This window comes from Lacerta agilis, chromosome 13, assembly GCF_009819535.1.
Source record: "Lacerta agilis isolate rLacAgi1 chromosome 13, rLacAgi1.pri, whole genome shotgun sequence".
In the NCBI taxonomy this organism is placed as follows: domain Eukaryota; kingdom Metazoa; phylum Chordata; class Lepidosauria; order Squamata; family Lacertidae; genus Lacerta; species Lacerta agilis.
This window is the reverse complement of record NC_046324.1, coordinates 46414207-46440934: the sequence shown is the minus strand read 5'-3', so window position 1 is coordinate 46440934 and position 26728 is coordinate 46414207. Positions and strand designations below refer to the sequence as shown.

At 51.0% G+C, this 26728-nt stretch overlaps 1 protein-coding gene and 1 long non-coding RNA gene across 2 annotated transcripts; one reads left to right on the top strand and one right to left on the bottom strand.

Moving 5' to 3' along the window:
* The first annotated feature begins 4602 nt into the window (after positions 1–4602).
* Positions 4603–25336, top strand: RAI1 (retinoic acid induced 1). The gene is made up of 4 exons (XM_033167259.1): positions 4603–10306; positions 16827–16920; positions 18482–18531; positions 25219–25336. The coding sequence occupies exons 1-4, from the start codon at positions 4619–4621 to the stop codon at positions 25231–25233; spliced, it is 5847 nt and encodes a 1948-aa protein (XP_033023150.1). The 5' UTR covers positions 4603–4618; the 3' UTR covers positions 25234–25336.
* Positions 25189–26409, bottom strand: LOC117056678. The gene is made up of 2 exons (XR_004427750.1): positions 25962–26409; positions 25189–25304 (listed from the first exon to the last, which is right to left on the bottom strand). It is a non-coding gene; the product is annotated as an uncharacterized LOC117056678 (long non-coding RNA).
* Between the last annotated feature and the right edge of the window lie 319 nt (positions 26410–26728).

The window sequence follows — 26728 nt, the reverse complement described above, 5'->3', positions numbered from 1 at the left end:
ATATAGTGAAGCGTTCCTGTGTGTGCAAGCAGAGAGGATGTTTGCATCCTGGCTCCCACCCAGACCACGATGACAGAGGCCCTTACTTGAGAGTAAGGAAGAATCACAGAGTTGAAAAGGATCCCAAGTGTCATCTAGTCCAACCCCCCGCAATGCAGGAATCTCAGCTAAGGCATGATGGATAGCCACCCAACCCCTGCTTAGAGGTATTTACTGAGGCGGAGAAGACTCAGCAACCGTTGATGACTTCCTGCAGCTGCTCTACTCAGGCTAGAGGCCAGGGAAGGTGAGGCCAGCCAGGCCAGAAGCAGAGGTCCAAGTCTTAAGGAGTCAATGGGCAATTCATTGGAGGTTTTATAAGCAGATGTTGGAAGGCCAATCTGTCATGGGTGCTTTAGTTGAGATTCCTGCATTGCAGGGCGTTGGGCTAGATGACCCTTGGGGTCCTTTCCCACTCTACAATTCAGTTATTCAATGAATCCCAAAATCAGGGCAAGGAGATCAGAACTACACGGAAGCAACAACATTGTCCCAATGGGATGGCATACCCACCCGCCAAGCTTTTAAAGACTGGGCAAAGCACATTCTTTTCCAAGACTCTCTTGCCGTGCAGGATTGCTGAGCTTGTAGATGCTCACTGCACCAGGAAGGATGTATCTGTTTCTTCTGACAGGAGTGCCTCTGGGTCCTGGGCCACCAGGTTGTACCTTCCTTTTCTGACTCTGCTTGCTCTATGCCTAGCGGTGGGCTGACACCCTTCCCAGATTCTGTTGCTGCTCTACTTTCCCCAGGAGGGAAGGAGCGTAGTGGGAATCCTGCTTCTTCAACCAAGGCAGCCAGATCCTGGCAGGGAGATATACCTGCCTCCTCCAGCCTCTATTCCCCAGCCTCAGCTCCTCCTCCACGCCAACCTCCTGTTCCCTTCCTGTTCATCCATCCTGGCGATACCTCGGGACTCGCGGCATTTTGCATGCCAGTGCTCAGTTGGCTGCTGCCCATCTGCTCCACAGTCTGGGTGTCAAGGGCGACATACCTGTGTGCTGTGTGCAAATGTTTGTGCAGGTGTGGGCACGTCTTTTTCAGCAGGCGGGCGTAGCTTGCATCTAGCCTGCGGGCTTCAGCAAAGCTAGAGAATGACTGGTCGGATTCCAACCCAGCCAGCTACGTTCTCTTCCCCCAGTCAGGGTGTGCGTGTGCGTATGGAAAAGAAAAGAAAACATTCTGAGAAGTGGCGAGGAAAAAGGGTGGGAGCATCATTATAATGCTTGATGTTTTATTATGGTTTTTATATATGTTGGAAGCTGCCCAGAGTGGCTGGGACAGGCCAGTCAGATGGGCGGGGTAATAATAAAATTGCCATTATTATTATTATTATTATTATTATTATTATTATTATTATTATTATTATAAAATAAGAAGGGCCTGCTAGACCAGGCCAATGGCCCATCTAATCCAGCATCATCTTCTCACAAAAACCAATCAGATGCTTGCGGAAAAGCAGGATTTGAGCCCAAGAACAACCTTCTTCGCTGTAATCCCCAGCAGCTGACATTCAGGAACATTGCTGCCTCTGACCATTGGAGCAGAGCACAGCCATTGTAGCTCACAGCCATTGACAGCCTTATCGTCCACGAATTTGCTTAATCCTCTTCGGACGGCACCTAGGTTGGTGGCCATCACCGCCTCTAGTGGCAGCGAGTTCCAAAGTTTAACTATGTGTCACATAATGAAGCACTTCCTTTTATTTCCCCTGAATCTTCCAACCCTTCGGCTTCATTGGATATCCATGAGTTCTTGTGTTTTGGAGAAAGGGAGAAGGATTTTTCTCTGCCCACTTTCTCCACGCCATGTATAATTTTACAAACCTATATCGGTGCTGCCTCTTACTCAGTTTTTCTCTAAACTAAAGAGTCCCAAAAGCTGCAAGCTTTCTTCGTGGAAGAGTCACTCCATCCCCTTGACTGTTTTGGTCACCCTTCTCTGAACTGTGGATCTCTGACACACAAACAAGGGATCCTGATGCCACTGCCCATGCAGATCTGCTTTGTGCATGTGTGCAGGGTTACCGTATGGGTGCAATCTAACCACCTCCTGCCTTAAAATATTCCCTCTCAAAAGTCGAACACCTGAAGCGGCTAATAAAAAAAGCAATTCAAATACATGAAAAAGCCACACAGAGAAGCACAACCGCATGGAAGGATAGCTCAAGTTGGTAGAGCATGAGATTCTTAATTTCAGGATCATGGGTTCAAGCCCCACGTTGGGCGAAAGATTCCCGCATCGCTGGGAGTTGAACTAGGTGGTCCTTGTGGTCCCTTCCAATTCTATGATTCTGTGATCAGTTTGGGGGAGGGGGGGTTGCAAGACCAGCATCGTGGCAACAGCAGAACAGAACAGCCCTCTTAATTCTTGCAAAAGGAAAAAAATCCAAGAGGCGAAAAAAAGTTTCAGTAGTGCCTCAAAAGGTCAATAGCAAGGAGGTCAAGAGAGAACCCCCGAGGGGGGGGGGAGTTTGAAAGCCAGAGTGCAAAGGTCGGGAAGGATCTGTTCCTTGCACTTTCTTCCCACCCTTTGTTTAATCCCTGAAGGTGTGGGGACACAGAGCAGGCCTTCCCGTGTGCAGGCAGGTTTCTAAGGGAGGACACAACCTGCACGTGCTCAAACCACCAGGCATGCACAGAATTGCCCTGTGCGTGTTGTCTGTGCGCCGTACGGACATGACCTCCAGCAGATTGCGATGGAGCACAGGGGAGGAAGAACGGTGACGCGGTTCAGATTGTGCTGGGGAAAGGTATTAAATACAGCCCACTGCCCGGGTTATAACAGCATCTTTGGGTGGTGTTGCAAAGCGAGCAGAATCGAGACTCCCCTTAGATCTGTAGTTGAGTTGGTGGGAGAAGAGCACATATCACTCCTGAGCCAAGACGTGCTCAATGCAAAACCTGCATCTTGTCAACATCCCCAGCTGAAAACACACAAAAGCAGGTGCTCTCGCTGTTCGGCGGCGCAGCAGAGAACTGCAGAAACCCAGGATGGTTTTATCACTGCTGTTCTCCGCTGCCTTCCTAATAGACGTCAGTTGTAAAGAGCAGACAGATTCCAGATGGAGGTGCAGCAATTGCAGAGCGGTGCTTGGGAGATATTGTGTTGGGGGGGGGGCGGGGGGGAGGGTGAGGAGGAGCATCCAGGCTACAGAGCTGAGGAACTGCAGGATCAAATGCTCAAAGGGACAGATCCTGGGCATTGCGACCAGATTAAAGGAGCCACAAATATCAGAATATATAATCTCTCTGCTGTTTTAACAACGAAAATGTTTGGAGCAGGGATGCAAAAATACAGCTACCCAAACTAAGAATGGATGAATCTGTCCATTCCGGCTTTTTCTTCTTTTCCAATCTGATAAGCACATTTTTTGCAAGCAATCGCCCACATTTTTGTATGCTTTCCCTCCACTGAAATATGCATTTTTAAGGGCAATTCCACCTACCATGAGCATTTTTGTTCACTTTGGTTGGAGAGGTGCACAATTTGAAGGATAGCTGCGTTTCGGTTCACATAGTGGTTCAAGAAGTGCAAATTAGGCTGCGTCTCATCAAAATGCAAACAACAACGAATTTCTCCCCACCCCACCCCCACCATCCGTAGCCAGGACACCACTGCCGACTTCGTATTGACTCGAAGAGAGCACAGAATGAGTGACCGACCCTTCTGTACTTGCTGGGGCATGCAAAGACTAGTTGCATCTTCTCTTTACCAACCTCAGCTGTGCCTCTGAAAATAATTCTAGATCCTTCCCCAAGTCCTCCTGGGACTTGGGGAGGGATCTAGATAATTGGCTTCCTCTAGGCACACCTGCAGCTGGATGGCTGCTGCCTTGCCCAGGTCCTAGAATGGACTGAATCACTTCTAAGTGGAGCATTTCATATGCTCCCTGTGCACGAAAAGGTCCCTGCAGTGAGAAAACCAGCTCAGCGTGCAGGGGGTGGCCTTTGTCCCTGATGTGCTATGCTTCTTCCTTCGGGGTGTTTGCTTTTTAACTGGGTGAGCATTCAGAAAAGGGGTGTAGTATGAAATGGTATGGATTGTTCCACCACCTCCTGCTGTTGTGAGTCCACACACAAACACACACATACACACACACACACACACACACACAGAGAGACATCATTCTCTTGAGGCTGACTGCTTTACATTTTGCCAAATTTTCTCCCTGGTTTTTTGGGGAGTGGGTTACAAGAGAGACTCCATTCTCTCCTCATCCCTTCTTTAAAGTCAGAATGTTGCACCCAGACTGGAATAATGCTCTTTACAGCGGTGAAAGAACAGTTTGTTGTTGTTGTTGTTGTTTACTATCTGTCCATCTAGCTATCTGTATAGTATAATGGATACTGTTTATCCATTCTGTATGTACACACCCACGTACATATATAATTTTAAGCATTTGCCTCATGTGTTTGTTTATTTGCTTTTAAAGCACAGCCAACAGGGGAGACGGGCTGGGGGAGATACAAGGTGGAAAGGTGGAAAGCAGGAAAGAAGAAAATCCATTTGTTTGAACCCCCCTTGTCTCTCTCTTTCTCTCTCTCTCCCCACTCTGCACAGATAACAAGGCCCAGCCATGCAGTCCTTCCGTGAAAGGTGTGGTTTCCATGGCAACCAGCAGAACTACCAGCCGGCATCTTCGCAAGATTCATCACGCCTGGAGAATTACAGGCATCAAAGCCAGGCCGGGCCGCACTGCGAGCGTCAGAGGATGGTGGCAAAGGAGTACTATGGCCAGCAGCAGCCACAGCCGCAGCCGCCGCCGCAGCCCCCCTTGCCTTACCAGGGGTACGGGGAGAACAGCACCGTGGAGAAATATCACCGGGGGAATAAGCAGCTACGCAGCCAGCAACTCCCAGGCCGGCCGGCGTCCTTCCCAAATTACACTGTCCAAGAGAACAGTCCCTATCCAGCCCGTTATTCTGGAGAGGAAGGCCTGCAGGCCTGGGGGTCACCGCAGCAACAGCCACCGCCGCCGCCTCCACAACCCTTGCCAGGAGGGGTGGCTAAATATGAGGATAGCTTGTTGAAAAAGACAGCCACCTCCTCCGGCAGCAGGCAATACCACGAGCAAGCCCCTCAGCTCCCTTTCCGAACTCACTCCCTACACCTTCAGCAGCAGCAGCAGCAGCAGCAGCAGCAGCCCACCTTGACCTACCCTAAGCTCCCGAGGCAGAAGATCCAGAATGACGTAGCCTCCCCCATGTCCTTCCCGCAGGGCGCCCACTTCACCCAGCATTCCCAGTCGTTCCCAGCCTCCTCGACGTACACGTCCGTCCAGAGTGGGAGCCAGGCTGCGCATTCCTACAAAAGCTGCAACGCTCCCTCGGCGGCGCCACAGCACGAAAGGACTCTGGGGAATGCCGCCAGCCTGCCCTCTGGGCAGCGGGTCCAGGGCCTACATGGCTATCAGCCTAACCGAATCAGCTATGACCAGCAGCAACAACAGCAGCAGCAGCAGCAGCAGCAGTCCATGCAAGGAAGACACCATGCCCAGGAAGCCCTTCACTATCAAAACCTCGCAAAATACCAACATTATAACCAGCCGGGACAGAGCTACTGTCAAGCCGATGCCCCTGTGCGGACTCCAGACCAGTATTACCAAACTTTCAGTCCCAGTTCCAGCCATTCCCCGGCTCGTTCGGTTGGTAGGTCTCCCTCGTACAGTTCAACGCCTTCCCCGTTGATGCCCAACTTGGAGAACTTCCAATACAGCCAGCAGTCTCTGAGCACGGGGAACTTCCCAGCCAGCCTCGCTGACCATAGCCATTTTATGCCTTTGTTGAACCCTTCGCCGACCGACGGGGCGAGCCCAGATGCTCAGCCGCCTGCAAACTGCAAGAGCATGCCGAAGGAGAAGATCCCCGAGAACCTCTTGTCAGATCTCAGCCTGCAGAGCCTCACAGCGCTCACCTCCCAGGTTGAAAACATTTCCAACACCGTCCAGCAGCTTCTCCTCTCCAAGTCCACTGGGATGCCCCAGAAGAAAGGCATCAAGAACCCACCAAGGACCCCAGAGCAGCTCAAGGGTCAGCACTGCAGCCCGGAAGGCAACAATTACTCAGCTGAGCAGGCGGGGACTCCCCTTTCAGACCCCCTGAGCACCCCCCAGTCAGTCCACGCTGAAACCCAGGATGGCGATTACCTGAGTGGATCTGAGGAGCAGCTGGAAAGGAGCTTCCTCTACTGCAACCAGAGCCGCAGCCCAGCTCGCGTCAACAGCAACTCCAAGGCAAAGCCTGAGTCCGTATCTACGTGCTCGGTGACTTCTCCGGACGATATGTCCACCAAGTCGGACGATTCATTCCAAAGCATCCACACCAGCTTGCCACTGGAGAGCTTCACCAAGTTTGTGACCAACGAGAGGGATTGCCCGAGACTGCTCCTCAGCGCCCTGTCTCAGGAGGAGCTCGCCTCTGAGATCATCGGTTTGCAAGATGCTATCAACGAGAAAGCAGACAAAGGCTGGGCCAGCCCCCCTGCTCCAAACAAAGACCCTGACAAATCCCCTTTCCACTTAGAGAACCACAGAACCTGCCTGGATTCCATAGTAAAAAGTCCGTGGTCCAATCAGGGGGATTCAAATGCCCTCACTGAGCCCATGAAGTTGGACAAAGCTCTGGGGGGGAATAACGGGAAGAATTTCACCGAGGAAGTCTACAACAACTCCCAGGTGGCGTTTACAACAGCAGAGACGAAAAATACCCTGAAAACGACCAGCTCTGTGGGCTACAATTCCAAACCCAACATCTCGGCTGCCACTTCCAGCTCCGAGGCCACAAGCTTCAGTTGCTACTCAAATGCCACAGCCAATTCAGTGGGTTCTGAAAATGCCATGGAGAACTTCGATTGGCCAGATGAAAACCTCAGCGACACATGGAAAGAGCTGGGGTCGAGCCTCCAAGGGTCAGACCTTTCCAAGAGTTTGTTCTCTGGCAAACTGAGCGAGACGTCCGAGGAGAAAAAAAATGCTTGCTGCCTGAGTCTTTGCGATGCTGAGCAGGCGCCCCAAGAAGCAGAGGGCTTCGATCAGCCGCAGGAGGCAAGCAAGGGAGAGAATCTGACTTACGACGAGGCCACCAGAGCAGACAGTGAGCGATGGCTGGAAGACACCACCAGGCAGTCCTGCTCAGGAGGGGACTTCAGTGAACTCCCCATGATGTCCTCTCCAGACCTGAAAGAATCCGATTTGGAACCTGAAGAGTACTCCTCTTTGTGTGAACTAGCAGCTTCTGAACAAAAGTCTTTGACCTATGATGCTTTTACACCTAAGCCAGCGGAGAACACCCCAGCCCTCTCCCTGCAAGACACACCAGGTTCAGCAGAAGAAATGGCAAACGCGGCCGAGAAAGAGAGTGTCACTCCTCCTTCGCACTTATCTGATCAGTCTGTTATCCTCTTGGGCCCAGCTGTTGGCACGGAGACAAAAGTGAAAAGTTGGTTCGAATCTTCCCTGCACCACTTGAAGCCTGAGGAGGAGGTGGCGGGAAGTGAAAACGCCCTTCCAGATAAGGCAGAGACTCTGGCAGCTTCGCTAGTGACTAACCAAGCCTCTCTTGAGCAGGTGCCAATAACCTCAGAACCAACATCTAGGGGCAAGAGCCTTCGCAGTAAGAAGGTCCACTGCAGACTGTCGGGAGGCGAGGAACCCGTCCAACCCATGTCAAGCCCATGCACGGGCAACCAGGCAGCTGGCATGGTGGCCAGCAAATGCCCATGTCCAAACAACCTGATTGAAATGCCAAGTAAGAGCGCCCATGGCCAAACTCCCCGGTTTCCAGCAGAAGGCTTGCCAGCAAGGATGTGTACCCGCTCGTTCACCGCGTTGACTGAACCCAGGATGCCAGATCCTTTGGAAGGTGCAAAGGCCTCGACCCCTCAAGAGAAGTCAGGCAAGAAGACAGTGTGCATCCTGAAACAGAGAGCCGCTTTCAAAGCAAGGAAGGCCAATGGCAAACCTTCTCCAAAGCCCAGCAACGCTGCTTCCCCACCGGTCTCAAATTTGGTGCAGAGCGAAGACTCTGGTCACAAGGCGAAAGAAGCCGATGGCATTGAAATGGAAGCGAAAGATCAGCAGTCCATGATCCTTCGTTCCAGGACCAGGACCCAGGAGGTCTTCTACAGCAAGCGGAGGAGAGAGAAGAGCGCCATGGATGCAGGGCTCAAGGAGGGCAAGCCACCCAAGAAGGTTCTTCCAAACAACCACTTCCCCGGTTCCTTCAAGGTCAGTCCCCAAAGCAGGTCTGAGAGGGAGAGCAAAAGGCTGGCACTCCCAAAAGCCAGGCCTGGAATGGGTGGCAAGATGTCCGATCAGCCGCTGCACAGCCTGAAGAGAAAGTCCGCCTTTATGCCACCGGTTCCTGCGAAAAAAAGGAACTTGGTCCTGAGGAGTAACAGTCACAGGAGCAGCAACGCGAAGGATGAGAAGCCGGAAGCTTCCGCCAGCCTGTTCAAGAGGATGCCGCTGGCCAAAAAGGCGAAAGCTAAGCTGTCCCCTAAGAACTCATGCGATGTGGTGCTCAAGTCCCCTCAGGTGAAGGAGAACCCCGACGTCTGCATCAAGATCACCTCTCGGGCCGCCTTCCAGGGAGCGATGAAAACGAAAGTACTTCCCCCAAGGAAAGGCCGGGGCCTGAAGCTGGAAGCCATCGTCCAGAAGATCACCTCTCCCAACCTGAAAAAGTTTGCCTGCCGAACAGCCACCGTCTCCTTCACCGTCCCTGCCGCCACCTCCCACAGTAATCCCCTCAGCCCGTCTCTGCCACCGGAGAGGGAGCAGGCCTCAAAGAATGCAGGCGCAGCCCCAGCGGCGGTGGAAGCCAGGCCATTAAACCAGGCCTTGTCACAAAAGGCTCCCGCCGCTCCAGCAGCCGAGCAATTATGCAGAAGCCCGAACAACAGATCCTTCAGAGGAAAACTAATGAACAGTAAGAAACTGTCCTCCAACTGTTTCAAGGGTGAGGCCTATTCATCTCCCGAGACGTTGCAGCACAGCGGTGACGGCATGGCTGCCAGCGGCACCGGCCTGCTGCCCAAGAAGAGGAACCGAAAAGGGAAAGTGGCGTCCTTCCGAACGGCCAAAAATAGCCTGGAGAAGTGCCCTCACCTGAGCCCAGCTCTGCTTTTTGCATCCAGAGAAAAGGCAGCGGTTGCAGCAGCAGCAGGGAAAGGCGAGGAGGGACAAAGGGAGGTGAAGAAGCCAAAGGCCGAGGACAAAGGCTTCAGTAGCGCCGAGAGCTCCGAGGGGAGGTCCTCGCAGGCCCAGACCAGGGCCCAGAAGCAGCGGGCCAACCATTCCAACTACAACGGCTACACCAAGAGACAAAGGAAGCGGCTCAGCCGCCGCAAGGCCCCCAGCGTGCCCTCGAGGTGCAAGAGCAGGGCCAAGAGGCGGCACCCGCAACAGGCTCCCCTGCTGAGCCCGGCCGAGCCCGAAATCCGGCTCAAGTACGTGTCGTGCAAGCGGCTGAGGTCGGACAGCCGGGCACCCCCCTTCTCGCCGTATGTCCGGGTGGAGAAGCAGTCCGAGTTCGTCACCAACTGCACTGTCGTCAACTCTCCTGCCGAAGAGGCCCGGCTGCACAATAGTGAGCGCTCCTCCTCGTCTGCCCAGGCCGGGCTTTCGGGGGCCGCATCCCTCCAGCAGCCACGGGCCGCCCTGCCTTTGTCGTCCACCATGCACCTCGGCCCGGTGGTCTCCAAGGCCCTCAACGCCACCTGCCTGGTCTGCTGCCTGTGCCGGAACCCGGCCAACTACAAGGACCAGGGGGACCTCTGTGGGCCGTACTACCCTGAGGACTGCCTTCCAAAGAAGAAGTCGCGGCTGAAAGAGAAGATTAAAGTGGAGGGGCTGGGCGAGGAGCCTCCGTCTCCGGCGGAAAGGCTGCTCAAAGCGACAGATAATAATTGTGCAACTAGTACGCCGGGTGGAAAGCCGCCAAGGTTGGACAGTGGCGCTGACTCAGCGAAACAGAGCGCTCTCCGCTCCAGTTCAAGGGGGATGTTTAGGAAACTACAAAGCTGTTACTGCTGCGATGAGAGGACAGAGGGAGAGGAGGCGGCGGTGGCGGCAGCAGCCGCCGCAGCCGCCGAGAAGCCCAGGAGGCACGAATGTGGCAAAGCGGAGCCGCCACCTCCGGACCCTGCCAGCGATACGCAGGAGCACTGGGTCCATGAGGCCTGCGCTGTGTGGACAGCTGGGATTTACCTGGTGGCGGGAAAGCTCTATGGACTGCAGGAGGCAATAAAGATGGCTGCTGACGTGGTAAGAGTCCGCCCCTTAGCGTAAGCTCCACTTGGAGCAGGCCATGGGCGCAGGCACCAACAGAACCGCCTGCCGTACGCCAAAAGCAAACACCGCTCTGCAAAAGCACGAATGGCAAGGTTTGGGGTTGCGGGGCTCTGGGGCGGTGAGCAGGGCATCCTAACCAAGAGGCCAAAGCTTTATAATTTGGATGTGTTTGGTTGGGCATTTGGTTCCTACTTGGAAGTAATGGGGAAACCTTTCCTGGGAGAAACAAAGTAGTCCAGTCAACAATCTGATCTGTCTCACCCCAATGCTGCCTCTTGGACAACTGTAAATTAGTCCTAGAGGGTTGGGGGTCCATGGCTGCTTCTGCCGTTCAGTCTACTTTCAGTCAGGTTTATTTTTATGCCTGGGATGAAGAGGTTTATTTTCACGCCTGGGTAAGGAGAACGCTCCTTCATCAGACCAAATGCCAGGGGTCTCCACATTTGCCTTGGGTAGTTCCCCATCTTTTCCCAGCAGACAATGGGGCCTGGGTTTCTTGCTACCTGCAGAGTAGATGTGCCCCTTTTGATACCCATTGCTTAGCAAGAGCAGCATACTGGGGAGAAACAGGGTCCATGTGTTTGCAGCAAGCGATTCCCCCCAACCCTTGACACGAATATTGTGCGTCAGCATAAGATGGAGCCTGGCACCATTTTGAGCAGAACTATCTATGCCTCCTTGTGTTGCTGTTTCTGTTTAAGAAATATGGTTACTCCGACAATGACACCCCCGGAGGCTTTCCCTGCATTCAGTTTCTAGTCGCCGCCAGTGATGATCCAGTTACTGTATTTATGGGCTGCTGCCCAAAGACCTTTGCAGCGGCTAATGCACCTGGAAAGCGCAAACGTGGGCCTTAAAAACAACCGCCTTCTCTGTGCCGCTTGTCCCCAGCATTTGGTATACAGGGGGTATACTTCCCTTGTACATGGAAGTTCCATTTAGCCAGCATGGTCACCAGCTCCTGGCAGCTCTACGTTCTGTGCATTCCTTTCATTCATACAAAAGGCACCCAGGGCTAGCTTGGGTCAGTGAAAACTGTGTGCCAATTATCCATTGCACAACAGGGCATCCTCATTTTCCTAGCATCCAAACAGTGGTATGTTGCTGCTTATGGGAAGGTGCCATTTAGGGCTTTTGCTGCATGGCATCATCCCCTTCCTCCCTTCCTCTACTTATGAAAGCCAAATGAGATGTTCTGAGGGATTTGTGGTTTCCACCCAGAGCAGGACCCCTGTGTCTGATGGAAAGAGGCAACAGGACACAGTGTCATCACGCTCAAAAGACCTCTGTCTGCAGGGGAGCAGAAGGCAAAGGATTGGGAAGAAGGACCAGGTTACATGGTGCCATACACCTTTGTTTACTGGGGAGAAGAGGACATGAGACTCCTTGCCATCCACAGCAGCCATACACCTCTTAATCTCTGGGTCGTGGGTTCGAACCCCATGTTGGCCAAAAGGTTCCTGCATTGCAGAGGGTTGAACTACATGGCCCTTGTGGTCCCTTCCGGCTCTGTGATTCTGTAATCTCTCTCAACAGTTGACCCTTGTCCAGGCCGTTTGGCTGGATAATCTCCCAGCCTTTCGATCAGGAACCTTGGATGTCTTCTTCCCTCGCAAATTTCACCTCTTGACTTTTTCCCCACCACCAGCCAAACATTGTATGGTGGTCCAGCACATTCCCAGAAGCAGTTTGGCTTGCGTTCTCATTCTGTGCATGCACTGTACATTTAAAGAGCATGGCTTTCCCCGCAGGATCCTGGCAACTATTATTTCCTCCTTACAGAGCAGCAATTCCCTTTCTTGGGCGGAAGTCACACGCTTTAAATGTTTGGTGCGCACGCAGCCTCTGTCTGCATTCCATCTGCTTTCCCAGGCACATGCTCACATAGTATTTGCTCCTCCCACCTGTCCCCGCTTGCTGCCAAACCATTTTTGCACGAGGTCGAGGACCCACCTCCTAAGTATTGCAGCTGTACCGCTCAACTCGTTGTGAAAAGGCTGGTGAGCAGAATCTGAGAAAAATCAGACAGTCTTTACAAGGGAGGCTGCGGCTCAGGAAATTAAGAAGGACAAGTGGGGCCTTCAACAAAAGGCTGCAGCGTGAAGTGTCCCTGTTCATGATACTCCATTCCATCCCCCTTTTGCCCAGTCGTCCCTTTCCTTCCTCTCCCAGCAGCCCTTCAACATTCTGTGCCCACTGCGTTTTGTTCCCTTGGGCTGGCAATGACCTGTCCTTGCAGTCTATAATTTGGTCTCCATTTGATTCAAATGGTTTCATCTTCAAGGACTGGGTTGCTAGCAAGGCATGCAGTGGACGGCGGTGATGATTTAAATGTATTTATATCCTGGCTTTCTCCCAAGCTGGGATTCAAGGAGGCTTGCAGCGTCTAAAAGCATCATTGTGGGGTACAACATAATAAACACGAACTAGATAAAAGCAATAGTTAAAACACATTGAAAACTGGCATTAAAATCCAGCCTGCCCTGACAGCAGCCCAGCGATCAGCTTCACCTGCACCTAAGTTTTCAAAGACCTGTCTGAACAGGAGGGTCTTAGGCTGCCGGCAGAAAGATAACCGAGAGGGAGCAAATCTAACTTCTCATGGCAGAGAATATGGGATTGCTTATTCTGCAGCGTTCCACTCCAGGTTGAGTGGATTATAGATTATGAACCTTACGGTTCTGACACTAGGATGTTTCATGGCTACTCTTAAATGGAAGGTGTAGCCTCCCGGTATGAGAACATAAGGCTTGTCTCTTTTTAGTTCAAGCTAAAGTTCCATCCAGTGTTTCCGTGCGCTGCTCTGGTTCACCAGAAGCGGCTTAGTCCTGCTGGCCACATGACCCAGAAGCTGTATGCTGGCTCCCTCGGCCAGTAAAGTGAGATGAGCGCCGCAACCCCAGAGTCATCCGCGACTGGACCTAACGGTCAGGGGTCCCTTTACCTTTAAAGTTCCATCAAGTCCCACATTCTGTCCCAAGTTGAATGGAAACCCAGAAAGCTCTTCTAAATCTGGTTCTGGATCTGACACCCTGTTCTTCTACCACTTCTTTTTAATTTATTTATTTGGTTTTTCAAATTTGTAAGCCCCAAATCTCTGCCCCTTCCCCCACTGCTTTTTTAAATAAACTTTTTTAAAAAAACTTTTTTTTTCTTTGCTTACTGGATAGCTGATCCTGCTGCAAAGTGCAGAGCCAACAAGTCCCCAGCCAGCCTCCATCTTCATTTGCCCACAGGCACTGCACACATTTATGTGTTGTGGGCCTATGCCCTCCCAGGTCCTGCTACATACCCTGCACATGGAAGTTTGCTTATTCCAAGGTAACAACCCCTTGTTCCGCTGTTCAGGCTTGCAGCTCACCTTCTTCCCCATCAGGCATGCAATGTGAATGCAGTAGGGCTTGCAGCGGCCTGAATTTATTTTTTTTAAGGAATCAAAGCTGTTTACAACAAGTGTACATTAAACCCTGCAATAAATGCCATTTAAAAAAAAAATTAAAACGGCAAAACAGCTGTTATGGAAAGATGGATTCTTCGTTGCCTGCATAGGACTGATGGAATAGAAAAGTTGCGTGGCTATGTCCCGACCCCCGTGGTAAAATAAAGACACATGACACAATATGGGCAGAAAAAGGCCACAACTTTATTGGTTACAGGTGATGAGCTGTATTGGCTTAGGCATTGGACCTAACAGACTATATCTGATTCCAGCCCATCCGCTGGGAGTCCGGGAAGGGCTAACCACCAGTAGGGGGAGTCCTGCTGATGCACATCAACTAGGAGCTCCCCCTGGGATCACCGCTAGGGGGCGTGCCTTAGGCCCAAACCTCCCTAGGCTTTGGACAGGGCCACGCCCCCCGGAATCCTTTAACGGAATACCCTTCAATATGCAGGGCAGGTGATGGCGCTACCTCCCCTCCTCTCTCCTACAGAAATATTCCAATGCCTAACCGCCAAAACCAAGAGTTGTGACGAATTGCTACGAGGTAGGCGAAAACCAAATGGCTGGTGCCAATTTGCCAAGTGGAAAAAGTCCTACCAGGCCCCTCAACGGCAACCAACCGAGGTCCATAGCAAGGTCCAGGAAAAGAAAACCATGAAGGGCGAGTGGGTGGGAAAACCGGAGCAGCTGGAAGCAAGGAACAGGGAGGTCCTGCTTAAATAGGGCAGGCCACACACCCCAGGCTGACTGGATTGGTCGGCTGGCGGGTGATGCAGCGGGGATTCCCCCTATCTCGCAGGGGCTGGGCATCACCCTGTGCGCACGTGGGGAGTTTGTGACTGCCCGCAACACCACCTCCTGCTAAGGCGGAAGTGGCTTTTTCAGCAGTTTTCTACTGAAAGTAGAAGCAGAAGGTGCCTACTGAACCTCTCTTGGCAGAGCATTATTCCACAGTCTCGTCCAAGGACACTGAAGGACACTTTCAAATAAGCCTTACCTGCCTGGAGGACGACCTACGATGCTCCTGCAGATGATCTCAGTGATGGAGCTGGGATGCAGTAATTCAGGCGGCCTTTGAGGTTCCCTAGACCTGAGCTGTTCAGGGCTTTGTAGATTGATACAAGGACCTTGAACCTGGCAGTGCAGTAGCATATGAGAATGCTCACATGCATTGCAGAATCCTCTCTGCTGTGCAAACGGTGGTCAGGCACCAATGAAACTCACCTTTAGCCCTGTAGGAGAACAGTATGTGATTTTGAGAGCCAGTGTGGTGTAGTGGTTAAGAGCGGTAGACTCGTAATCTGGGGAACCGGGTTCGCATCTCCGCTCCTCCACATGCAGCTGCTGGGTGACCTTGGGCTAGTCACACTTCTTGGAAGTCTCTCAGCCCCACTCACCTCACAGAGTGTTTGTTGTGGGGGAGGAAGGGAAAGGAGAATGTTAGCCGCTTTGAGTCTCCTTCGGGTAGTGATAAAGCGGGAGATCAAATCCAAACTCTTCTTCTCAACCTCCGATTCTCGTGACCAAGAGCTCTGTGCATGCACAAATTTGACAGAGACAGAATTTATTTCAATAGGGAGATTTATGCATAGAGGCTGGGCTGAATGTTCATTATCTGTCATCACTAGGCCGCAAGTTGAAGTGACCTGTGGGGGAATAGATGAAGGCAGGAACTGGGACCTGAATGATACATTGAGATGGCTGGTTGGGCACCAATTGGTCTGCATTGCAGATTGCAAAATGTATTATTGGGCTGTGCTGCTTCAGTGCTGGCTGGCATCATCTGCTTGTTTTGTTCCCAGGTCTGGGGCTTTTTTCTCAGTTACCGTTTCCCCCCACCCCCTTCTGATTCTCTGCGGTGACCCATGTAAATTTTGGTTCTGAATGTGTATGACATCATCTTGCAACTTGATCAGCAAATAACAACATATATTACGTCAATCATAGAATTGTAGTTGTAGAGGATGCTTTTGAATTATGGTGCTGGAGGAGACTCTTATGAGTCCCATGGACTGCAAAAAGATCAAACTTATCCATCCTTAAAGAAATCAGCCCTGAGTGCTCACTGAAAGGACAGATCCTGAAGTTGAGGCTCCAGTACTTTGGCCACCTCACGAGAAGAGAAGACTCCCTAGAAAAGACCCTGATGTTGGGAAAGGTGGAGGGCACAAGGAGAAGGGGACGACAGAGGATGAGATGGTTGCACAGTGTTCTCGAAGCGACTAGCATGAGTTTGGCCAAACTGTGGGAGACAGTGAAAGATAGGCGTGCCTGGCGTGCTCTGGTCCATGGGGTCACGGAGAGTCGGACACAACTGAACAACAAAGAGGATCCTGAGGATCATCAAGTCCAACCCTCTGCAATGCAAGAGTAGGCAGCCATCCCATACAGGGATCGAACCTGCACCCTTGGCATGACCAGCACCATGCTCTAACCCAGGCATAGGCAAACCCGGCCCTCCAGATGTTTTTGGACTACAACACCCATCATCCCTAGCTAACAGGACCAGTGGTCAGGGATGATGGGAGTTGTAGTCACAAAACATGGAGGGCCGAGTTTGCCTATGCCTGCTCTAACCAACTGAGCTATCCAAATCAAAACAAACAACAGCAAGGGCAAGGGAGGGGGGAAATGGTCGTGAGAAGCAGCCCCCAGAGAAGGAAAGGGGGTCAGGCAATGATGCAACACACACAGAATTGTGGCATTAGTGTTGCTGTCGTTCATATGGGGCCTAACCACCTATGACAGGCTAGGGCTGCGTAATAAAATGCACTTTCTGTCCCACAGCGGCAGGGTGAGAAGCAGCACTCCCTCTTGAGAGAATATAGAAATGCGATTGGGGCGGGGAGAACTATCTAGGGGCACAACTAACAAGCTCCACCTTCCCCGCAAGCAACAGGGAAGGGTGTGGCCTAAGGATGACCTTCCTGCCGAAACGGAAAGTTGCTAACTAAAGCTACCTTTGCAAAAACAAACAGCCATTACACTAGATCTCATGGGGTCCTCTTTCCCCCCCCCTTTCTTTTTCTTCCCCTCGCCTGCTGACCGCAGAGATGCTCCAGTTGTCAGCAAGTAGGAGCAACCATTGGCTGCTGCCATAAGGGGTGTGCCCAAACCTTTCACTACATATGTGCCATTGATACAGGTAAGGTTCCCACTGGGGGCAACAGATTTTGCATCACATGTCAGGTCCTGGGACAGTGGAAGATGGAAGCACTTCACCTTTTGTCTACTATAGAATACACACGCAGCTAAGGAAACTTCTTCATTTAGAAAGGAATACAGACATACCTTGGAAGTCGAACGGAATCCGTTCGGGAAGTCCGTTCGACTTCCAAAATGTTCGACTTCCAAGGTGCGGCTTCTGATTGGCTGGAGCGTCCTGTAGCGGAAGTCGCTCTGGACATTCGGCTTCCAATAATCATTTGAATGCCGGAACAATCACTTCCGGTTTTCAATCGTTCAGGAGCCGAAACAGTTGAGTTTACAGGTGTTTGGCTTCCGAGGTTCCATTGTACCTCACACACACACACTTTTTCAGTGTAAACAGCAACTTGAAGAGGAGAAAATTCAGGAAAATACAGTCAACCCCACCCCACAACTCCTATTTGTATTAAAAAAAAAAAATGCTGGAGAAATCCTGACCTCAGACCTGCAACATCATGTGTCAACATCTGAACCTGCAACATATGATGCATTATTATTTTTTTAAATTTGGCCAACTTTGCTTCTTACTCTCCTTGATCTGGTTTGGTTGAATCTATCTCAGATATAAATGAGCCTTGCAGGTGCGGCTGCAGCAAACAAACGTCTCAATTAACTACGGTTTCCCATTGCACCCAAATCAAGAAACTCCGGTTAATGGCTTTGGAACAAGTCCCAGGATATTACGGCATCTTCAAAGCACAGATTCACATCTTGTCTTGTTCCAAAGCCGTTAAATATAGTTTCCTGTTTCAAACAAAATGGGGGGGGGGGGTGTCTGTAGCTGGATTACAACTCCCATCATCCCAGACCATTGGGCATGCTGGCTGGGACTGATGGGAACTAGCCTCCACAACATCCTGAAAGCAGCACGTTAGTGACCCCTTCTATAGTTAATGGAAGAATTGCCCACATATTTCTTGACTTGCACAAATGGGTGGTGGTGATTGCACACAGGCACAATGGTCATTCGCATCTGGGCCTATCACACCAAGATACGGTTATCTGAATTCTCTCTTAAAAAGACAACAGTCCCTTTTTTTAAAAAGGACATTGAAAATTGGAGTGGTGCCCCTGGTGCGACCTGTCGCAGCCGGGCTGTGCCCCAGATGTTGCTCCCAAACCAGCTGTTGGGCGCTGCTGTTCTGCAGGATGTCGTCTTATCTGCCCCCGGCCACCACTCTTGGTTTGCCAAGGGAGAGAATGCAGCCATTTATCGTCACAATAGAAAGATGGCTGAAACCCACCGAGGGTTCGGTAACAAAACGGATTGGAGTGGGGAGAAATTGCAATCCCGGCCCCACCCTCTTTGCTTGAAGGGGCCTGGTTTTTAGGGCTGCAAAGCATGCTTTCAAGAGTTGTGCATGAGAGGCCACATTAGCAGAGAAGGTTGGGAGGGAAGGTAAAACGGGGAAAGAAACACGGGCCCCTAACGGACGCGATGAGTTTCGAGTGCAAGACAGGGATCCCCATTCAATGCTGCTGCTCTGCTCTGTTTGCAGGTTGTTTGTTAAGTGAAGAGACCTTCTTGCTGAACTGCCCTAGACATAAGGTAGGTGAGCGGACCTTCAGGGACAAGGGGGAATCTCGGGGGGGGGGTTGTTGCTCTCTGCACTCTCTCCTGGCTGCCTTGCACTAAATCAGACCAACATAAGTCGACAAAACTGAGGATGGACAACTGGCTGGCAGAGGCTCTCTGGCAACGATGCCTTCTCAGTCCCAAGCTTTTTAGAAACGGATACCCCCGGAATTTGAATCTGAAGTTTTCTGTGTGCAAATCGGGTTCTCTGTCCCAGTTCTGTGGCCCAGGGGGTGAGTTTCTGCGCTTGAGATTCTGCACAAAGTTGTACTAGATGCAGAAATCAAGAACCTCTTAGGTGCTCAGGTTGCTTACTTTTCTTCTCCCCTGCCCTTCCTTAAAAAAAAAAAAAAGCAAGTTTCTAGTCCTTAAATTTGCCAAGATTGCCTTGGGGAAACTCTTCAGCCCTTGCCAGTTGAAATCCCAGAAGTCAGACAAGGTTGAGCAGAATTTCCATGATGTCATTTCTCTCCCCCTCTCTTTTCAAATTCACAATCCTATACGAGTCTACACAGCAGTAAATTCCATTGAGTAGCGCATTGAATAGCTCAGTGATAAAGCTGCTGTTTTATATGCAGAAGGTCTCAGGTTCAACCCCAGCATTTCCAGGTATGGCTGGGAGAGATCCCTGTCTGAAATCCTGGAGACCTGCTGCCGGTCAGAGTCTGCGTAGTGTAAGGATGGGGTAGAAAAAAAGATTCAGTTTACCTTTTAAAGGTGAAACTACTTTTTGCACTACCCAGTACACAAACCGAACCAAGACAGAGCTGCGTTTGGAATTCACGCTTCTCCAAATTTTGCATTGCGGTTCTCCAGCCGACTAACATACAAAATTTAACATAGTAACATAGTAAGGGAAAGCGGGCATAGAAATGCTCACGAAAAAACTTACAAAAATACATTATAGTGGGAGAAATTGCCTACTAATGTGTACACTAGGGAAAAACTGCCTACAAAAACATGTTTTGTTTATGATATTGCCTTGCAAGACTGCGAGTTATTTCTCAGTTTTTATTATTATTCATTAAATTTGTATACCGCCCTCCATCTGTAGATCTCAGGGAAGTTCACAACACAGAAATACAAGATATTTTTTTAAAAAAAACAACACACAAAATACATAAGAAAAACAAGAAAAACAAACAAACCAATAAACACCCCCCCCCCATTTTTGTGTGTGTAAACTTGGGAAAATCTCGATTTTTAAAAAAAGTGTTAGGAGTAATTCACACTTAAACCCTGGTGAATTTTCATGAGGACTTGTTTTTTTTTTAATTTTTAAAAAAATGGCAAACTGGTGTGGAAATGTGCAGAACTGAACATAAGATTGGGAAAAGGAGAAACCAAAGTTCGCCCATCTCTTTTTTTTTAATATCCCTCTTTATTATTTAAAAAAGTACACATACAAACACAAATACACATATACACAAACATAAACACACAAAGTAAACATCCTTTTCTTTTCTTACTTACAAATAAATTCTTGTACCTCCAATTATCCTTATTGCATATTAAACTATTATATTTATGTCACGTACAGTTATATATTTCATTTAGAAATCATATTTTTCCATCCTTAAGTCTCTATTAATTACTTTAAAAGGTTCAGTCAGCATCTGCCATTAGGATTTCACTTATACCGCTATTCCTTAAGTATTCTTTAAATATCCTCCACTCCTTCCAAACTTCCTGGTTTGCCCATCCCTAGTGTAGACAGTGCTCAGCTGGTAGAAGGCAGTTCCTGCCTGTTCCGAATGCGCCTTCCTCCCAGGAACGCAGGGAATAAGCTTGCAGCGTTTTGCTTTCCTTTGCACAGAAAGGGTTACGTTGGCAGAGGATTCTGATGTGTCTCTCTCTGGGTGCTTTATATGCACGGACACACATGCTGGCAGCAGGGGCCGTGCCGCTATCTTCCCTATCCAGGCATTTGGAGCTGCCACCTGGCCAGAGCTGGCAGCAGCACCTGGCATCTCCTGGCAGCAGCCAGGATCCCAGCACCCTGGCAGGTCCCATGGCTGATGCCTGCCCTGGGTTTCCCTTAATTTATTCTATTTTTTCCCCTGGCTAATCACTCCAAACAGCCCCAGGCAGCTGGGCCTGGCTACCCATTTAATTCCCTACATTGCCTCCAACCTAAAATCGCTCTGGGGTATTGTGATAAATTAAACAGCTGGCGAACCACTAGGTTCAGCTTCCTGGAGCACAGCCACTGCCCCTAGGTGAGCCTTCCAGAGCCCCCTGAAGGAAGGAGTGCACCGTATGACACATCGCCCAGGGCCTTCTCAAACCCTCCGCTTGACCTGAGAAGATCAGGCTGGCTTGACCACAATTTCATCCTCCTGGCCGGCTGCCAGAACAGAAGGATGTAAAAATGTGGTGGGGGGGTTCCTGTGGGGTTGCATGTTAACATTTGCATTTGTTTTATCCACTCTCCCTAAGATTTTGGGTTTTGTTGTTATTTTAAGCTGGAAGAGGGGAGCACTTTGCATGTGCTCAAAGTGCTCCTGTCCTTGAAACTGATGTGTTTTGGAAACTGCTTCCTCTCGGGGAAGGAAGGCACTGTGCAGTGCCTCTGCCCCTAGACGCTTCAAAATAAACACAACACACACTCTGCTTTGTTCTGCTCAGGACAAAGAAAATGTGAATGGGTTCTTCAGCATTAGGACAAAGGTCCGTCTAACTCCAGTTTCCAGGGGTGGTCAACCAAAAGCCTGTGGGAAGCTCTGGAGCAAAGAATGAAAGTAGTATTTTCCCACTGTTGCAGCCTAGAAACTGGTTTTCGGGGATATACTTCTGACTATGGGAGCTCTGTATTAGCAACATGACTGCATGACTGTATTAGCAACAAGGCTGCATACGCACTATATCTTTAAAGAACCTTCAAAGCACATTTTTGCCCCTCTAAAGAATTCTGCGCACTGTAGTTTGAGGTTGGTGGGAATTCTGTGTGAGGGGTAAACTACAGCACCCAGAATTCCTTGAGGGAAATAATGTGCTCTAAAGGTATATTGTGTATGCAGATTGATAAATCTGTCCCAATTTTTTTTTAAATCTCCTCCTCCTCCTCTTCCTCCTCCTCCTCCTCCTCCACAAATTTGTCTAATCCCCTTTCTAAACCTGTCTAAGCCAGTCCACATCCTGTTATGGCAAATGCCGTGACTTAATCATGCCTCGCGGAAAGACCTCCTTTCTTTCATCCGCCCTGAATCTACTTCCCATCAACTTCGCTCAGTGATTCAGAGTTCTAGTATTAAGGTTGCGGGGTAGAGGGAACTCTGCACGTGTTCAAACCCTGCTGTCTCAGTCAGAGCGGCCGGAAACTACTTTGGGCAAAACAAGCAGCAGCAACCCCCTGGGCGAAAGGGAGCTCTGGCACCTCTCAGTTCCAAAGGCTGCCTTCCTCCTTGGCTTGAGGCTGCCTGCCATCAGGATTAGGCCTCCGTGGCACTAATATTTTAATGTATTTTAATATTTGTTGGAAGCCTCCCAGAGTGGCTGGGGAGACCCAGCCAGATGGGCGGGGTACAAATATTAATCATTTTTATTATTATTATTATTGTTATTATTATTATTATTATTATTATTATTACCGGCACCCAGAAGTCTTTGGGTGGCTGTTACCCACATCACAGCCAGCTCCCCAAACACGCCTGCCTGCCTGCCTCTCAGGAGTGAGGTTTGCATGCCCGACGCCAGCAGCGTTCCCCGGCGCGGTTGCAGTGTTCCTTTCTGCAACTTGTGTTTGCAAGCAACACCCTCCCATCCGTCAGGCCGGGGAGCAAGCTGGCCACGGCTGTGGGGAGGCGGAGGCCATTCCTCCACACGGCCTGCCCTGCCGCAGTTCCTGCCACGTCCTATTCCTTCTCCTCCTCCTTCCCCACTGTCAAGGAAACAGGAGACAGCCTTTTGGAGCAAAGGCCTTTTGTCTTGCCTTAGTAACCGCTGACCAGGCCTCTGACATAATTTAATCACCATGGCGAGGGCTTCCTGCCTTCTCCCCCTCCTTCCCACCCTCCAACACCCGCCAAGGGTTGCACCTGGTTATCTGCAATTTAAAGCAGAGGTGCTGTGGGAGGGGGAGGAGAGAGATCCAGATGGGGATCTGGGGAGGCAGGCTGGCAGGCATTCCTAAGAAAGAAAATTGAGAGGCCAAGGGGTGTCTCGCCCTTGCCAGCTCAGGCAGGAAAGAAGTCCAGCAGCTGACCAGCATAGGCCTCACCTTGACCCCAACCCCACGGCAGCCATTAAGAGCCAGACCTGTTTGCATGGGGCAGGGGTCCCCCTACACACACACACACACTCACTCTCTCTCTCCTCTGAAAATCTGACAAGCTACAGTCCACCTGGAATTCCTCCAACTTCCACAAAGGCATGGGCCTCTAAGCTTTTTTTTTTTTCAAAAAAATACTTTTAAAACAAGGATAATAAGAAAGCCCTCCTTTCTTTGTTTTCCCTTCCCAGTGAATGTGCGGTGTTTGTGTTTTGCAAACTGAACCCATTAATTCGGAGAAGAGGCTTAATGAAATCTGCAAGCCCCTCTGCCAATTCCTTCCCCCATTTTAACCAAGCCAGCACACACACCCCAAAAAAACTTTTTAAAAGAGTAGTTGAAAGTAAGGGTAGTGGCACCCACAGCACCCCCCAGCACACTGTTATTCAAGCATGGAGTAAGACTATTCTGTCTCGTCATAAATTTCCCCTTCAGATTAATTTGCGTGTGCGTGCAGCTTCTGTGAAGACTCAAATGCCTTTTTCCATGTGTTTTGTTGTTGCTTTAAAAAGTTAAACAAGTTGAACATGGAATAGCCAGCCCCACAAATCCTCTGCCGGGAGTTGCTCCTCACAGGACTGTGATGCTTAAATCTCTACACCCTTTTATCTTCTTTGCATTTCTCGACCTTGTGATGCCTACGTTATCATAATATTTTGTATTTGCACAGCACTTTTTCTAAGCGTTCAAAGCACTACATAAACCTTATCCCACATGCAACCCTTACAACCGCCCTATAAGGTAGGATAGTATTATTCATCAGCTGGGATAGCTCAAGTCAGTAGAGCATGAGGCTCTTGATCTCAGGGTCATATGTTCAAGCCCCACGTTAGGCGAAAGATTCCTGCCTTGCAGGGGGTTGGACTAGATGACCCTCGTGGCCTCTTCCAACTCTACGATTCTGGGATTCTATTCTCCCACACCACCTCCTTGTATGTGAGCAGATTGTGGAGGGGGCAGACTGGAGTTTAGAGATAGGGAGCCTCCCTTGTTTATCCATAGCTGGGATGAATTTTCAGTCAAGGACACAGCCGCTCACATGGGCCAATTCACACAGTGCGGTTTTTAAGTGTACAGTTAAGATGTTTGCAGTATACGCTTGAAAAAGTAAACTGGGACAAGCTTGTGTTGGCCCTCTAGCCTTTCCATGCGGCCCTCGGAACTCTCCCCAAGCCAACCCTTTACCAGCCCTGCTCCTTGGGTGGTTTTGCCTGGCTAAAATGTGTCCTTGGATATTGTCAATGCCTCTTGCTTGCCTGGCCAGAGGTTGGCAAGGCAGGCATTGCTGGGTGTAAAATCCTCTGCCTTTTGCATGGCTGGAAACACAGCCAAATGCCCAAAGGGAAGAGCCACAGGCAGCTCCACCCCCTTTCCCCTCTGGCCCTGCCCTCCACCAGCATGCAGCAGCAGCAGGAGGCCTGCCTGCCTGCCTGTAAGGGGATGCAGGCCTTGGGTGTCCCTTCCGCACTATATGAGGCATCCCCCAAGTGTGCCACTGCTGCAATGTGCAAAAATGCCCCTGATTTCCATTAGCGGCAACGCAACATTGGCTTCTTGGCTGCAACATCCATTCTATTTTTACTTTAAAAAGGGGGGGCCCCTACCCCTTTCCAGCTTTCTGCCTGTTTCCTATTTTGGCCGTGTGCATTTTTATGCCTGCGCACAAATAGCACACGGGAGGCTGCAAAGCGCTTGCGGTGTCAAGAGTGGGGTGGGGTGAGAAGTCGTGGGCGTCTGGCAGGTCCGGGGGCCTCGCGGTACCAATTAATGCAGGCCAAACGGAAGGAGTCGAGGACGGGGGTGGGGGAAGGGGGGTAGGAATAAGACACCCGGGAACTCTCCCGGAGAGAAGCTGGCAACGCAAGTGCTATTGTGAGCTCGGCTCCACAGCAGCCAGCTTGCGCGAGAGATGGATGCGTTTTTTGCTGCCCCCTCGCGATGCGTAAAAACCACCAGACTGGATTAAAAAAAGAAAAAGGAGGGAGGGAGGGGGGAAAGTCAGGGGAGGGGGGCCATAAACACATCTCTGCAGACTGTCAAGGGCTGTGCTGTTATTTATTTATTTTATCCGGGGCTGCGGGAGCCGCGCGGCGAGCCTTAGCAACATGAATTATTCCCCATGAATGAACCAAGGGAGTCCTCTAGCTGTCAGCCACCAGCCCGGGCTGCGTCAAGACCACCGGGCTGCCCCCGCCCGCCCGCCAGTCGGCGGCCACAAAAGCCCGGACCGGAATTCTGGGGTGGGGGAGGCCTGGTGTGTGTGGGGGGGAAGCGCTGCTTATATGGGCTTATTATATATATGCCTTTGGAGGTGCAGAAAGGGGCCGGCTGAGCAAAGGATAAATCCACCTTTCGTTCTCTTTATTTTGCATTGTTTTATTTTTTTGCAGAAGCAGCCGTTGTAATGCGGAGCAGGGAAATCCGTCGCCTCCACCCAGTCGCCAGCCTCTGGCAGCGGCTGCAGCCAAGATGAACTCTGCAGGGGAGAGGCAAAGCGAATGTATTTCGGCCCGGTTGCCCGACCCTCCAGCCCCCGGGCCCATCCGCCCTTCCTTTGCAATAGTACTCTAGGATGGGGACCCCGCCCGCCCCCTGGCCGCCGCGCGGAAGAGGCCCCTCGCTCCAGCTCGCTCAGGTGCCTGCAGTTTCTCACCGAGCCGACACCCCACCCCCCCAAAAGGCACAGAACTCCAGCCCAACTCCTAAGCATCTCCCAGGAAGCCCCATTCAGCCTGGGGGGGGGGCCGCAGGACCTCGGCTCCAGTTCCCGATCTCCTCCTCCTCTGGCATTCTTCCAAAAGCCTCTCCAGGTTGGCACCGAAACCAAAACCCACTTCCAGGTTCTGATCCTCGCTCCTCCGCCTGCCCTTCTCTTGAAAGCAGCCCAGAGCCGGTTCAGGAGAGAAGAGAAACTCCGGCTCCACGTTTTCATTCCTCCTTCCCCGCCTCCCCCGGTTCCCCTACTTAGGAGCTGTAACCAATACTGATAAGCTAACATCTTCCACCAGGGACACGGCTACTGACAAAACCTGGCCTGGAGCTTGTTAGGGGGTGGGTTTATTATTTTTTCTTTTCCCCCCCCCCACCTTTTTTTTGCGTTTCTCCTCCTCGCAGTGAATCTGGAGGCTCTTACCTGCGCACCACCCTTTGGAACTTGCAATCCTTCGGCCAGATTTAAACGGAAATCTGAAATCCCAACAGCACCGGTCCGAGTTCACCTTTCCAGACTTTCTCCGCACGGGAAAGGTGCGGGCGAGGGGGGAGGCCAGCCGGGGAGAAAGGCGCCTGCAAAGCATCCCGACAGGTCGCCTTGCCTTTCTCCCCCAAACGCCGGACTCTCCGAGCCCGCCTCGTCCTTCTCCTCCTCCGTCTCTTTTTTCTGATCTGATCTATTTTTGCCTTCAAACCTCATGGTGTGTGTGCGTGTGCGTGTGCGTGTTTGTATATATCTGTGATCAGCTTGTAAAAAGAAGCGCCCCGATGTTTTTTGAAACAATGCCGCGTTGCTTTGGTTCGTTTGCTCCTTCGTTTGGCTTTTGTCCCCCCGTCCTCCCCTCGCCGCCCCTCCTTCCCTCCCTCCGACCCCATTTGCAGTCTACCCGCACCCCCATCTGGGGCCGACCCACATCTCGACCCTCCTGCCCAGCGCGGAAAAGGCGGCTCAGACATCCAGGAAGGTCGTCTTGGTTGGCCCTGCAAGGAGAAAAATAGCTCGGTTCGATTGGGATTCGCCATCCCGCCATTCACCAGCAGCGAAACTCGGGAAGCAGATTGCAGGCTCTGCGGAATTTCAAGGAGAGGGGAAACGAGTTTCGCGGGATAGTAGCGATGGGAGTGGGAGGGAGAGTTTCGCACACCTCCGCGCAGGAGTTTCACCACACTTAACGAGCAGATTCCTGC

Excerpts from the sequence above, each read along its gene's own strand:
- RAI1 (XM_033167259.1), top strand. The coding sequence starts at position 4,619 with ATGCAGTCCTTCCGTGAAAGGTGTGGTTTCCATGGCAACCAGCAGAAC. Across the intron at positions 10,307-16,826 it reads TAAAGATGGCTGCTGACGTG|AGATGCTCCAGTTGTCAGCA; the intron begins GTAAGAGTCCGC and ends TGCTGACCGCAG. Across the intron at positions 16,921-18,481 it reads CATATGTGCCATTGATACAG|GTTGTTTGTTAAGTGAAGAG; the intron begins GTAAGGTTCCCA and ends CTCTGTTTGCAG.